This window comes from Sebastes umbrosus, chromosome 11 (genome assembly GCF_015220745.1).
Source record: "Sebastes umbrosus isolate fSebUmb1 chromosome 11, fSebUmb1.pri, whole genome shotgun sequence".
NCBI lineage: Eukaryota > Metazoa > Chordata > Actinopteri > Perciformes > Sebastidae > Sebastes > Sebastes umbrosus.
Genome location: NC_051279.1, coordinates 25943961 through 25957926, shown reverse-complemented (window position 1 = coordinate 25957926; position 13966 = coordinate 25943961). Strand labels below are relative to the sequence as shown.

At 41.9% G+C, this 13966-nt stretch overlaps 1 protein-coding gene across 1 annotated transcript in view; it reads left to right on the top strand.

The window, feature by feature from the left end:
* si:dkey-22o22.2 (neural-cadherin) overlaps nucleotides 1–13966 on the top strand; it is a 181737-nt gene that overhangs the window by 101282 nt on the left and 66489 nt on the right. The window contains 3 exon segments of the mRNA XM_037783518.1: nucleotides 5490–5678; nucleotides 7810–8035; nucleotides 10848–11052. Of these exon segments, the coding sequence (XP_037639446.1) occupies nucleotides 5490–5678; nucleotides 7810–8035; nucleotides 10848–11052 (620 nt within the window).

Below are 13966 nucleotides of genomic sequence, written 5' to 3'. Positions count from 1 at the left end.
TAGCTGAGGAGGCCGAGTGGAAGGATACGAGGGACGGCTGAGCTGTAAAGAGGCTGATGTTCAGGCACCTGGGTGCTGGACACTGGATGAGTGAAAACCTGCTGCAGAAATTCCCCAAAAATGTACTTTGATAGTCAGCAATATATAGATGATTTAGCTACCCTAATGCTACATGTCCTTTCCGCGCTTCCCATTCATTGTCTATGTAAGCAGCCGTGCTATGCATTCTGGTAGCGTGGCGGCGGGATTCGAGAGACGGGGCGTCACGTTGGCCACTCCTCATTTGCATAAAGTTGAGGCCTAAGCTACTTTATGCAAATCACGGGCGTCCGACATGACTCGCCGCCTCCGGAAACTCCAGAGAAACTTTTAAACTAACCGTTGTCGATTAAAATAAAGACAGATTCAGCAACTGCATGGCTTATTTCTCACATAAAATGATTTCAGAAATGTTTCGGTAAACATTTTTCCTAATATAAGAGAAGAAATTTAGCAAACGAGCCGCCATGTTGGTTCTGGTTTGAAAGCTGTGAACAACAGCACTAGAGAGACAGCTTTCGTCCAATCAAAAAACATCGACATGGTCAGGTTTAGCAAACAAAAGTACTTGGTTAGGTACTTTATACAACTCATGGGTGTCTGGTGCAACTCGCTGCTTCTGGAAACTCCCGAGAAACTTTTAAACTAACCGTTGTCGATCCAAAATATAGACAGATTCAGCAACTGCATGGCTTTTTTTCTCACATAAAATATTTTCAGAAACACATTTTGGTGAACTATTTTCATAATATAAGAGAAGAAAGTTTCCAAACGAGCCGCCATGTTGGTTCCGGTTTGAAAGCTGGGAACAGCAGCCCACAAGGGAAAGTGTTCGTCCAGTGGCAGCCCATCAAGTGTCCAATAGTTTGGAAGCCAGCAGTTTGTGTAATAGTCACAAAATTGTATGTATTGATTCGTATACATAGAAATGAATTTAATTTTTTTTTCATGATGGTTAGCACAAAATCAATTTGTATGTAATCCACGTAATTGTGAACCAGGAATTATAGAGAATGGCGAACGCCACGCAGGAAGGAAGTCGAGGTAGATGGTGGGTCAAAAAACACAGGACTTTCACCAGGAGACCGGCGTTTGTGTCCTGTGTGAAACCGCAAGTCAAAGTCGATTTATCTGTCACGTTACAGCACTTCCGGTGTTATTTTAACCCAAACCGCGATCATTTCCTAAAGCTAACTAAGTATTTTTTGTAATTTTTTGTAACTTCCGTACTTAAGTAACGCCACTTCCGCAATTATTTTAATCCAATTAGTTTTATTGCCTAAGCCTAACCAGGTCAATCTTTTTCTAAACCTAACTAAGGACAACCTGCTGGACATTCTTAGGAAATAATTTGTTTCTATGTATCTGAATCAAATAGATAAAATGTTGTGGCCAGTTCACAGACTGCTGTGAGACTGTGTTGTATATTCAGGTCCAGTATTTCGTCTCTTTGGTAGGAGGACTTTGGGTAGAACCAACAACAACAGTAACTCTGGTAACAGCCTTCATTAACCAGAGGCGGTGCAGCTCTACTTAGACTACATACTATATCTTAACATTAATTAAATGTCATTATTCTGGTGTCAGTGACCTTTCATCAGCCTGGAGGACCCAGGGAGACATTTCTTTTCCCATCCTCCCTCCTCCCTCCTGGTTGAGGATGAGTTTTTACAGTTTTTGCCCCGGCTGACACATGTGCTGACCGCCGGCGCTGCATCTGAACGTGTTGATGTTTATCATGATAATGGGACAGATTTCATTTCACTTTCATACACGGCCCACAGCCCAGCATATGTAAAACAACAGACAGAAATAGACGTGATTATTCTGGAATTATGAGCGTACTGAAGACTGAAGAGCAGCGATGCAGAAGAAGACGGACAGAGGAGCACTGAGCTGGAAGACTCCTCTTCTCCTTCATCACCTTCTTAACTTTATTCCTTCCCTCCACCTCATTTGTCTTACTCTCACTTTATATTTTATCCTCCTCTTCCTCCATCCTCTCTCCCTCTTTCAACTCCTCTCTTTCTCCTCCTCCCTTTGTGTTTTTAACCCTCTGAGTCCCACAATACTGTAGACCCGTATTAGTCTTTTTTTAGGGGGATACAGGGGGTCTTTATGGGGAGATAGCAGGTCAGCAGTAGATGTCACATAGAAGTGGTGTACATCATCTGAAAGCTGGGAACCTGAAGATTAATTTGAGATACAGCTCATTGTGATAGAGGTATAAGATTTCCATTCCCATGCTCTATTACTGTATGTCTCATAAGTTGTTGCAGCAATTTTTGGCTTGATACCATTTGTTACACAGATTTGGTGCTAAATTTAACCATTTTTTACCACTGGAGAATTGATAAAAATGATCAATAATCCCTAAAAAATACCACATTAAGACACCAAGACCTTGAGGAAAACCATAGAAAAAGCCATACTGTGATTTGGGATTAAAAACGTTTGACATTTGGAGATTTCTACAAGAATTGCATTTTTTGGCAATTGGATGGCGAGCACTTCTGTTGTGTAAAGTGCTCAGAAACCCCCTTATTGTCAATCTAGGTAGGAAAGCCATCCATCCTCTGAATGCTCTAGGTCCTTAGTTTGTGGCTGTAAAGTTTTATGAGGCTGTGATTATCCTAGAGGTCACCACAGGTCATTTTATACAGTGAGGTCAAGTTTAAAAAAATGGTCCCTCTACAAGGAAATTAAATATGCAGAAATATTCAAATACACTATTTTAGAATAGGTGAAAATAATACATTTATACTATATTCAAAAAACTGCATGTGATTATCATAAAGTGGGCGTGTCTGTAAAGGGGAGACTCGTGGGTACCCATAGAACCCATTTTCATTCACATATCTTGAGGTCAGAGGTCAAGGGACCCCTTTGAAAATGGCCATGACAGTTTTTCCTCGCTAAAATTTAGCGTAACTTTGGAGCGTTATTTAACCTCCTTCCTGACAAGCTAGTATGACATGGTTGGTATCAATGGATTCATTCGGTTTTATAGTTTCATATGATACCAGTATCTTCATTCTAGCTCTAAAACTGAACCTCCCCTTCCTCCTCTCATTCCCTCTCCTGCTCTCAGTTTGTTGACAGACCTTCAGAGACATTATAAAAAGACAGATGAAGACGCTGTCGTGTTTTCACCTCCTCCTCCTCGGTCTCCTCCTCATCCCTCTCTCTTCTTCCTTTGTCTCTGTGAAGTGAAGTTTTCTCTCTTGTTCGGGCTGTTGTCTCTCTTCGCCGCGGTGAAACAAAACAGGAGCCAAAACAACAGCGAACGCCGAAGCACCTTCAAACCGAACAAATCCCTCCTCAGAACCAGACAACATGAAGAGAGACGTAAAGGAAGAAGACTCGCAGATGCAGACAAACATATGTGTGTGTGTGTGTGTGTGTGTGTGTGTATTTTTGACTGGGCGAACAGGAGTTCCTGCTGTGCGGATGTTGCCATGTGATCTGAAAGTTTTGTTGTTTTATTTTGGAGGAGCCGCTTGCCTTCCTCTCTTCCTCGCTGTCACTCCTTCACTCCCGTCATCTCGTCGAGCGGCGGCGCAGCGGAGATGAAAGATGTGAAAACACGACAGATGTTTTACAGAAATGTCACCTCGTCCCCTTCGGCTGAGAGCGGCTCGGCTTTCATGCCACAGTCTGAACAAGTGGAGCTAGCTTAGCTAACAAGCTGCGTTACTACAAAGCCAAGGCAGACAACAATAGCAGCCGGTCACAGCGCAAGCTAACGAAATGAAGCTGCAACTAAAATACACAAAACAACAGCTGCTTCCAGACTTTATACAGCAGGAAATAACACCTTGATGCACACAATATTGGCTCAAAATGATCATTTGAAAGCTGATGTTACTGCTAACGTATCCTTAATAATGGTACATCCTCAAGTACTAGCGTTACGTTAGCAGCAGTAACTGGATCTACTGGTTGGTGGATAGATTCTGAGTTTGGTTCACTGTCTGCAGCTCTTCTAAGAACCACAGCAGACGTTGTTCAACAAGTGTTTCTATCGTTGGTTTGTTTTCAACTTTATTGTTGGTTTCACTTCGGTATAAAGTTGGTGTTCGTTTGTTCTTTGGTGGTTTTAAGGGTCCTTTCAAACCTGCCTTGTTTGGTACAGACTTTCAGGCTTTTCACTTTGAGCCGAAACAAAATTACAGATGTGAAACCTCCTCGGGTCACGGTCCACACCAAACAGCCGAACCTCGGTCAAACAAAAGAGGTGGTCTCAGTGTGGATCAAACGGAACCATGGTTCTGTTCATTTTCGGGTGATTTTTTTATGGGGGGATAGGACTTTCAGACCAATTACATTTAACTGACATTTGGTCCGACAAGTTTATAAAGGGACAAAGGCAATGATGACAGGACATAGGTGAAGCCGTGCCCCAATTAGACGCCAAGTTCCTTTTACTCGCCAGGTGTGGTTACACATTTTGACAAATAAACAGTTAATCGGTTAGATTCTCCACAATTCAATCGTCCATTTCATTTTACGGAAACCATGAGCACCAAAGTATAATTCATTCAGATTTACCGACATGGTAAACAAGAGAGACGAAAAAAATAAGTAGTCATATGTTTGTTTTCGTTACCTTGCTGGTAACAAGATAAAACCCACCTTTCTCTGTTTAGTTTTCACCCCTTTTCCATTTCGGTACACCGTATAGGCTCGTCGCTGACGAGACGGTGGGTTTTAAGAGGGTTCAGAGAGGTGTTGTGTCGGATCAAATTAATTATTCGTAATTGATGTGTTATTCCATAGTCTAATTTTTATACCAGTAATATTCATACAGGTTTAAATAAGCAATTTGATAGTGTTTCCCATCTTTACTGAGCAAGACTTTTGTGTGAAAGGAATTAAAGGTCAGTCGCACATCAACGCCGGCTGAGTTCAGTGTTTGAAGCAAATAAAAGCTATTAAATGCAGTTTTACGGTATAGAACTATTAGTAGAGTTCATTAGTGTGCTCGCTTCGTTGCAATATGAAACCAAAACTAACTGGATCAAATATATATAATATAACAAAAACAAAGAACTTTGTTTCAACCTTTTAGGTGTTAAAAGGCTCTAAGTTCTCAGACTGGTCACATAATTGATATAAAGTGGATGTTTCAGTCTGTGTATGTAAGCAGGAGCTGTACTGTTTCTGGAGAAAACACATTTTTGTTGCAACAGATTAAAGACTTTCATTTAAAACTAATGAATAAAATTCATCACCGTGAAAAACAATCAGCACCAGCAGACTTCCTGTTTTCCTTCTCTTATTTACTGGCTCTAATAAGCTCTTTGTAGTGGGTCACTGAACTTCCTCCCAGCTATTTAACTGTAATGTTTGATTTTGTTCTTTTAGGTTAAAGTAAAACTCTTACCATGCTTATGTAATAAAGACACTACTGGCATATTTTACATCTTTCTCTCGTCTCCATCCTCCAGGTGATGACTGGTACCTGTGCAGGTTGACTCTGAGCATGCCCAGCCAGGCCAACCTGCAGTGGCTCATGTTTCCCTCGCCGTACCTGGGTGCTGTTGGTCCTGACGCCACGCCCGGCTCTGTCGTGTACCGACTGTCGGCACGGCAACGTGACGGGATGCTGGGACAACCCCAGTTCCTCCTACTGGATGGTGAGTAGACTATTTTATCTTTTATTTTCTACATTTCTTTTATTATAAAAGTGTTACCAAAATGTGTTTTCGGACCCACAGTCCCCTTCTGATATGTGCCGTATATGTATAAATGTGTTACCTACCACAACCAAACCTCCTTGTTATACCAGTCATATTTCCTAAAACCTGTTTGTTCCGTGCTCTTATCTGCTGCCTGGATCTGTAATTAGGTCCACTGCTGCTCCGCCAGGCACTGTGTGACAAACCTGTTTTGTTCAAAGGAGCGATTTATAAATAAAATTTGACTTGTTGAATTTCAATTACCGTCAAATGGGAGAGGGAGAGAAAAACGCACATAAACGGCATGGAGCTGCGCTGTTAATCGCTCCCTGGGGCAAAGAAAGCTCCCAGATTCGGGAATAATAGGAAAGTCTCTGGAGAGGCAGCGAGTGGGAGGGTGGGCGGATGGGCGCCGGTGGCTGTGGATTCTTTATTTTTTATATTATTCTAGAGGAGAGATATTTTGAGAGCTAATTTCCAATGCTTTCATATTAAGAGCTTCTGACTTCCCTTTGGCGTAATGTGACTACATGTGTACCAACGAATAATCCAATAATTTACATTAAAATGGTTTTTAATATCATGCCAATATGGAAATATATTCAGGCAGTGTGTGTGAAGCCAATTAGTAGCATTAATGTGATTTTACTCACTTTGAGGATCTTAAATTTGCTGCAGAGGGAAAGTGCTTCTTTTAAAAAGTTGTTGTGCAACAAAAATTATTTCAAAATAGTTACATTTCTATACTGTTCTTTATTATAGCCTTCTAATTTACACTAAAGGAATACATTTGGAATGCAGATTAATGAATAATGTGTTGCGTGTTCCGCGATAACGCAAATTTGTTATAACGCCACTAATTTCTTTAATGTATTATCTCAACTTGTGATTTTTAGGTTGTAACGGGCTCAGTTTTAAAGCTAGAATGAAGATACTGTATCATATGAAACTAGAAAACCTCAGGAATACATTGGTACCAACCATGTTATACTAACCTGTTGCGAAAGAGCTCTAAAGTTACACTAAACTTTAGCGAGGAAAACTTTAAAAGTTAGCTTGACAACTGAATGGAAACATGACTAATGTCCTTGTTTGAGTCCAGCTTGGGACTTTGGGTGCATGTTATTAGTTGAATGTCTTTTCTCTCATGTGCTGTGAACTCTCTAAAAAATGCATAAAATACCTCCCCAAATACTTCACATTACTAATACATTATCTGAAACAAACGGGAAGTCTTGGAGTGAGACTCAGATGAACTCGTGTCAGAAAAATCTCTCCACAAATAGACGGAGCAGGAGGAGATGATTGACAGGTTGGATGCAGCTGCTGCTGGTTTAAAACCCCTCTGGTCAACAGCTGCTCTTCCTTTATTCCTCTTCTCCATCCTTCTCTCATCCATCCATCCTTCCTTCCCTTACTCCTTCTTACTTCCTAAAAAACAAACCCACACTGAGCTCTGAGTCTTCAGAGAGTTAACCAGTTCACTCACACTATCTATCTATCGATCTATCTATCTATCTATCTGTCCATCATCCGTCCGTCCATCAATCTATCTATCTATCTATCTATCTATCGTTCTATCTATTTAACGTCTATCTATCTATCTATCTATCTTTCTATCTATCTAGCTATTGTTCTATCTATCTAGTAAGCTATCTATCTATCTATCTATCATTATATCTATCTATCTATCTATCTATCTATCTATCTATCTATCATTCTATCTATCTATCTATCTATATTTATATCTGTCTATCTATGGGCTATTTGGCTATCTATCTAGTTGCCAAAACACGTACATTTTGCATGAATGAATGAGAAATTCAAATCAGTTGTGAACAACAAACTAGTTGTTCAGAGATTTTAACTTGTTGTTTTGAAAAAAGAATTGATCCAAAGCGAATTGAAAGTTTTATCGAGGGTTTCAGGGGCTCTGACTTCATCTCTGTGTATCATTGTTGTGAGATAGAAGTGAGCAGATTATACTGAGGTGTAACAGTGATGCTGATATTTGAAATCAAACATACGTGACATCAGCACTCTACTTTTTTAAACGTCACATGGCTCATCTGACTCTCCGTCCGTCCAGGTGGGGAGGAGTGCTTCGAGGTGGACCGTCGCTCTGGTGAGATCAGCACCACGGGACGACCTCTGACCCCCAGTAAGGAGTACCTGCTGAGGGTTCAGGCGATGGACGGGAGCGGTCGTAAAGGCCCGCCAGCGACAGTGGCCATCCTGGCCGGCTACCGGCCACCACAGTTCACCAACGCCACCTACAGCCTGAACGTACCGGAGAACGCGCCTGTCGGCCAACCGTGAGTCAAGATCAGCTCAGTCTATATTATCATGTTCATTATTGAAGATGTTCAATGTTTAGTGTCAAAGCAGGAAGAAGTGTGACGTTGATGTGGTGAGGTGTTAGTGATAGTATAGAAAGAAAGGAAAGACTAGGAGATTAACTTTGTATTTTCCTAAATAGATTGGGTAGTGAAGATATGATTCATTAAAAACAATTTGGCATTAAACAGTCAAAAATGTCATAATTTATCCAGTAGGCAACCTCCAGGTCTGAGAAGGGAAGTCAATGTGCCTTAAACTTGCATTCTCTCTAATAGCCAGCAGGGAGCGACTCCTCTGGTTGCAAAAAGAAGTCTGGTTGTACAGAAGTCTATGAGAAGATGAGCCTACTTCTCACTTGATTTATTACCTCAGTAAACATTGTAAACATGAGTTTATGGTCTCAATCGCTAGTTTCAAGTCTTCTTCAATACAGCATGATGTTCATTTAGTAAATTATGGTCCCATTTAGAGTCAAATAGACCATAAAGCAGGGGATGATTTAGGGCGGGGCTACCTTGTGATTGACATGTTGCTACCACGGCTGGTCTGGGAGTTGTCCGTGTTTTCGTCTTTAACCATTTCACAGTGTGTTTTCAGTTCATCAAAGTTACTTATTACATTTTTGGTCGCCTAAAAAATGTCTTATTCAGCCTTCAGTTGTACTTAGCTCCACCCTCTCAAAACACTTCTGGTTGCCAAAAACCAAGATGGCGACGGCTAAAACGGTTATCATTTTGTGTTGATTTTGACAGTCCCTACAGACAAAAATGGTAGTCTTTCTGAGCACCAGAGTCCCTTTAGAAAACCTCTAATTTTACTGCTGCAGGGTCTGACAGTCTGCCCCACACAGGCCTGGTTCTGATTCTCCCGTAGCTCCAGTTCCCTCCAGCGGGCCCAGCAATATGGTCTGGGCCTCCAGCATCGTGGTGTGGGTGTTGGATCCCACCACGGACTGGCGGAGTTGTTTTCCCGGAGCTCCGATTACAACGAGAATGCGACGTGATATTTACAAAAGATGGATCATTTCTAGCCATAACCATGCCGAACTCAAGGCTTCAGAATCGTAGTCCACAAACCAATGGATGACGTCACGGTGACTATGTCCACTTGATATACAGTCTATGTGTTTAACGTTCAGGGTTTTTCAGAATTGTATCGTTGTTCTGTTTGGTGAGGTTGTGTTTCTACATGCGTCAAGATTGTACTTTCCAAACTTTAGGTACATTTTTGACACCATCAACAGCGTTTGGAAAATGTCAAAAATGTACTATAATGAAGTGAAGAAAAGCAGTTTGTGTTTTCAGAAAGAATCTGAAAACAAAATATACTATAATGTTATTTTAACTGTGAGGGTGCAGGTCGTATCCACGCAGACCCTCTGCTTCCTGCGGTTAGTTTTGGTCGACGTGTACGGAACTTCCTTCTACCTCCGCATAGACTCAAATAAAGCAAATATATCGATTCTGGTATTAAAAAAATCTATTTCAAAATCGTAATAAGAAAAATCGCGATACATAGGTGAATGGATCCCACCCCTAACGAGGACGGACAAGAAGGCGGACTGAGGGAGACCCGTGATCATCTGCCCACAGGTCAGCAGAAAGCTGCTCCACATTCCTGTTTTCGGACAGACTTTATAAAGTGAAGAGGAGCTGTGACGTGCTGGTCCAGCTCCACAAGTCTGCAGCCTTCATGGATTATTGTGCACTCACACAACCTGGTTAATCAATTACACTAACACACACACACATGAGGACATAACCACACATAAAAGGGGACACGATGGAGGCAGAGACACACATACAGAAATGCACACACAGACACCCACACTCTCTGCTCACAGGGTGGCATGGATACTTGGATATTAATACAATGTGCTTTGCGCCAGCAGCCCTGAGGGACACACACACACACACACACACACACACACACACACACACACTCCCCTTCATGTTTATCCAGACCTCGCTTTTAATAAATATTTGAATTTGCCACACTTTCAAATTCTCAGCCTCAGGCCACACTCATACATCTGGGTCCTCTTCATCCCCTCCTCCCCCCGTCTTCTCCTCATCTCCTCCCTCCTTCCTTTCCTCCCTCCATCCTCTTCTCCTCCTCCTCCTCCCCTTCTTCTGTCCCTCTCTCTCCTCACCCCTCGTCCTCCACCACCTCCTCCTCCTCCTCTTTCTTCTTTTGTCTCGCTCTACAGGGCTCATCTTTTCATGCATCACATGACATGCAAAGCTAAGAACACACACACACACACACACACACGCACACACATATACACACACTCAGTATTTGAGGCAGTGGCATGTAAATGATGTTTCTGTAAATATGGAGGAGGACAAAAACACAAACAGACACTTGTGTTCATAAACACACAGAGGAAAACACTTAAAATACCAGATATATAATACTACAAGTACTGCATCTCTAGATAACACTACCAGTAGTAGTGGTGGTGTCATCTATAGTATTTCTACACAAAATATAAAAAAGAAATATGCAGAAAACAAACAATATGACATAAGTGAATCGATTATTTTCCCACACCTAGTTGTTTCTGCATGTGTTTTACTTAGTTTACTTACTCATTTTAAGCCCAACCATGAAGTTTTCTCTTACCCTAACTATGTTTTTCTTGCCTGAACCCAACTGGCCACACTCCTCACAGCTCATTTTAAAGCTGTCGTTCTTTTTTTTAACCTGAAAACTGCAGTATTTATATTCTTTATTGTTGCTGCTGTCCCTGTAACTGCTGCCTTTGTGTCTCTGTCCATGCAGAGTCTCGGTGGTTCAGGCTGTCTCTTTCCAGAAGAAGAGTCTGTCCTACATGCTGCTGGTGAATCCTGGGAATCTGTTTAGCATCAACCAGGCGAGCGGAGCGCTCAGCCTCACCAGGACCGTGGACTACGAGAGCGGACACAACCTCCACACCCTGCAGGTCCGCGCCTCCGAACTCGACACCAGCCTCAGCGGCGTAGCAGAGGTACGCTCAACACATGCTCACTTATATACAAATGTAGTCAGGTTTATCATTATTGATTATTAATATTTCTTTAGCTGTTGCAGAAAATGTTTGGAAAGAATTTATCATTTCTGCTGACTGGTGGGGAGTTGAAAGTATTTTAATCGCTCTCATGTCGACACACTATTATGGTTAATCAGGTTCAAACCACCTGGGTCACAAACGTCAGCACAGTGTTGTAAAGGCAGCCTGTCCTCCCGCAAAATACAACTGTTTAGTTAGGAGGCGACCTCTAGTGGCCGTAGTAATTATGATGGGAGCAAACCCGGAAGTCAAGTGACGTAGTATAAAGATGAAGTCTGCATAGGGTATGTTTACTTACGTCCGTAAATGTTACGTGACGTCGCGAGAATACGTCACTACGTCACTTACGTACATGGTTTACGTAGTTATTTTAACCCCAACCATGATCTTTTTCCTTAATCATCCTCCTAGTTTTGTTGCCTAAACCTAAACCACGTCTACTATACGTTACTTACGTCCGTCACTTACGTCCGTCACTTACGTACGTCACTTACGTACGTCACTTACCTACACGGCTTACGTAGTTATTTTAACCCCAACCATGATCTTTTTCCTTAACCTAACCACCTAGTTTTGTTGCCTAAACCTAAACCACTGGTAGAGGTGCTATTTTAGGAAATGCTCCTGTGGGTCGTATTACATAATAAGAACAAATGACCTATGTGGTCGTATGAATTGGAGGACTTGTTGTGTAACGGGTATCACGGTCCCTCTCCCCATGATAAACAGAATAAATCCACATTAACAGCCGTACGACTCATCAAACTGGCATTCGAAGAAGGCGTTGACCCACTGGACTGTTGCACATGCCGTTCTCATTAATTTAAAATGAGAGAAAGTGCCGCCGCTGAATCAGACGCCGTGATGCAACTATTTCATTTCACTGTTTATTCTGCTTGTGTGCTCATTATGCATGCGTGAAAACTAAACACACAGCGCTGTTTGCCTCATTTCAACCGGCGTCCTGTGAAGCTCTCATGATTAAAACTCAGCAGATCAAAGCTGCGTTCAAACCCTCAATGATCAGATGTGATCAGTTTGTGATCAGCAGTTTCAGCTTGTTTGAGTTTGTTACAGAGTTTGCAGCCTTGTGGATGCAGCACACACACACTAAACAGGGCTTCAGACTAACTCTTCACATTGGTTGCACTGGTGCGCCAGCACATAATTTAGGTGCACCCAAACTTTTTCACCACGCCTTTTGCCGCCACAATAATACATTTTAAGTGTTTTGTCAGTTCCCATAGGCGTACAGTAGGGATGTCACCTTATCAGAAATTTAGTAGTCGATACCAATACCAGTGAAATTCCCCGATTCTCTACCAATTCGATACCACGGTAAAAAACAATAAATCCCATGTACTTCAACATCCACTCCTTTATTACCATTTACATACTGGTTTTTGTTAGTAGGTTAAACAGGTCATAATGCCCTCTCTATTATCTATTTCTTATTTCTGTGAAAACATCTCCTTCAAACAACTGGATTTCTCACCAAAAACAACATTTTACAAGATTACATTTGAACACATCATGATATCATTAGAATTTACCTTTGCCCAATATCCATTTTTACTGAGTGCACCATAATGTAAATGAATGGCATCTCCCGTTAAGCTCTCGTCCTGCTGATTTCAACACAGATTTGTTGTTCACAGTGTAGCATTATCAGGGGTTGTTGACTAGAAACCATTGATGCCGATCTCTGGATTGCATATTTTTACTGAATATTTGCCAATAACGATCAGTGGCTGATCAAACAGGCCATCTGAAACGGCAAGCCTAGAGGGCTAAAATACAATGGCAAAAGGCAAAGCGAACCTGGAGCGCTTTGTGTTCACAATGCACAGATTAAGCGAACCACAACGCAGACTTAAAGCGAACCAAACTCAGACCGAGTTGGTCTCAGTTCTGTTCGTTTCAGAGGGGTCTGAGTTTTTTTTGAGTGTTCACATATAGCAAAAAATGTTGACTAATCACTTTGAGTCCGTTTGGAGGGCTGAAAGGGAAGTGTGAAAACACCCTTTAGTCGCACTCGACAGATTTTTGGTCGCATATGTGACCAAAATAGTGTCATTCTGGAGCCCTGCTAAACATAGTGCTAAGTGCAGAAACCTGGCTGCTAAGTCTTGACTCCCATTCTCACAGTAAGCTCCAAAGACTTGATACAGCAGATAGCCACATCTGTTCACATTAACACTCACACACACATGCTCACACGTGCACACACACCTACACACCCACATTATTACCTGCTCTCAGCGTCCAGATGGTTGGAACAGACAGAGAATAGCTGCTAAACTACCAGCGTCCCCCAAAGGCCTCTGCTGCTCTTTAAGCTCGGCTGGCTGATTCACTCTAAAGGCCTCGTGTTCATGTGTTTGTTTGTGTGTGTGTGTGTATTTGTGTTAGCCAGGTGTGTAGAAAGCAGCATCCTCAGCAGCGCTAATGTTACATCTTACTGTAGCATCTGCAGTTTCCGTTGCCTTCAGCTTTTGCAGACATTTTAAAGCATGAGCTCGTAGTCACAGCTTCATACTTTCTCTCTAACAGTCGTCTTCTGACAGTCACTGAGCTGCAAATTAGTCGCTTCACGGCCTCAACAAAGCGTAAAGATTTAAAAAATAAAATGTTCCAGTCACAAGCAGGAGTTTCACCGACAATTTTGTCTTTCACTAACTTTAAAATCACTTGCAGATCATTACACAGCCGTCATTTTGACAGATAACAAAGTAATTGCTCACACTGTAGCATAATTATAAAATTAGAAAGCCAGCAAGCAGACGGCTCAGGCTTAGAGAAAGCAGCAGCGACAAATAGCGACAGTCCTAACTCAAGGTCCACTTACTAG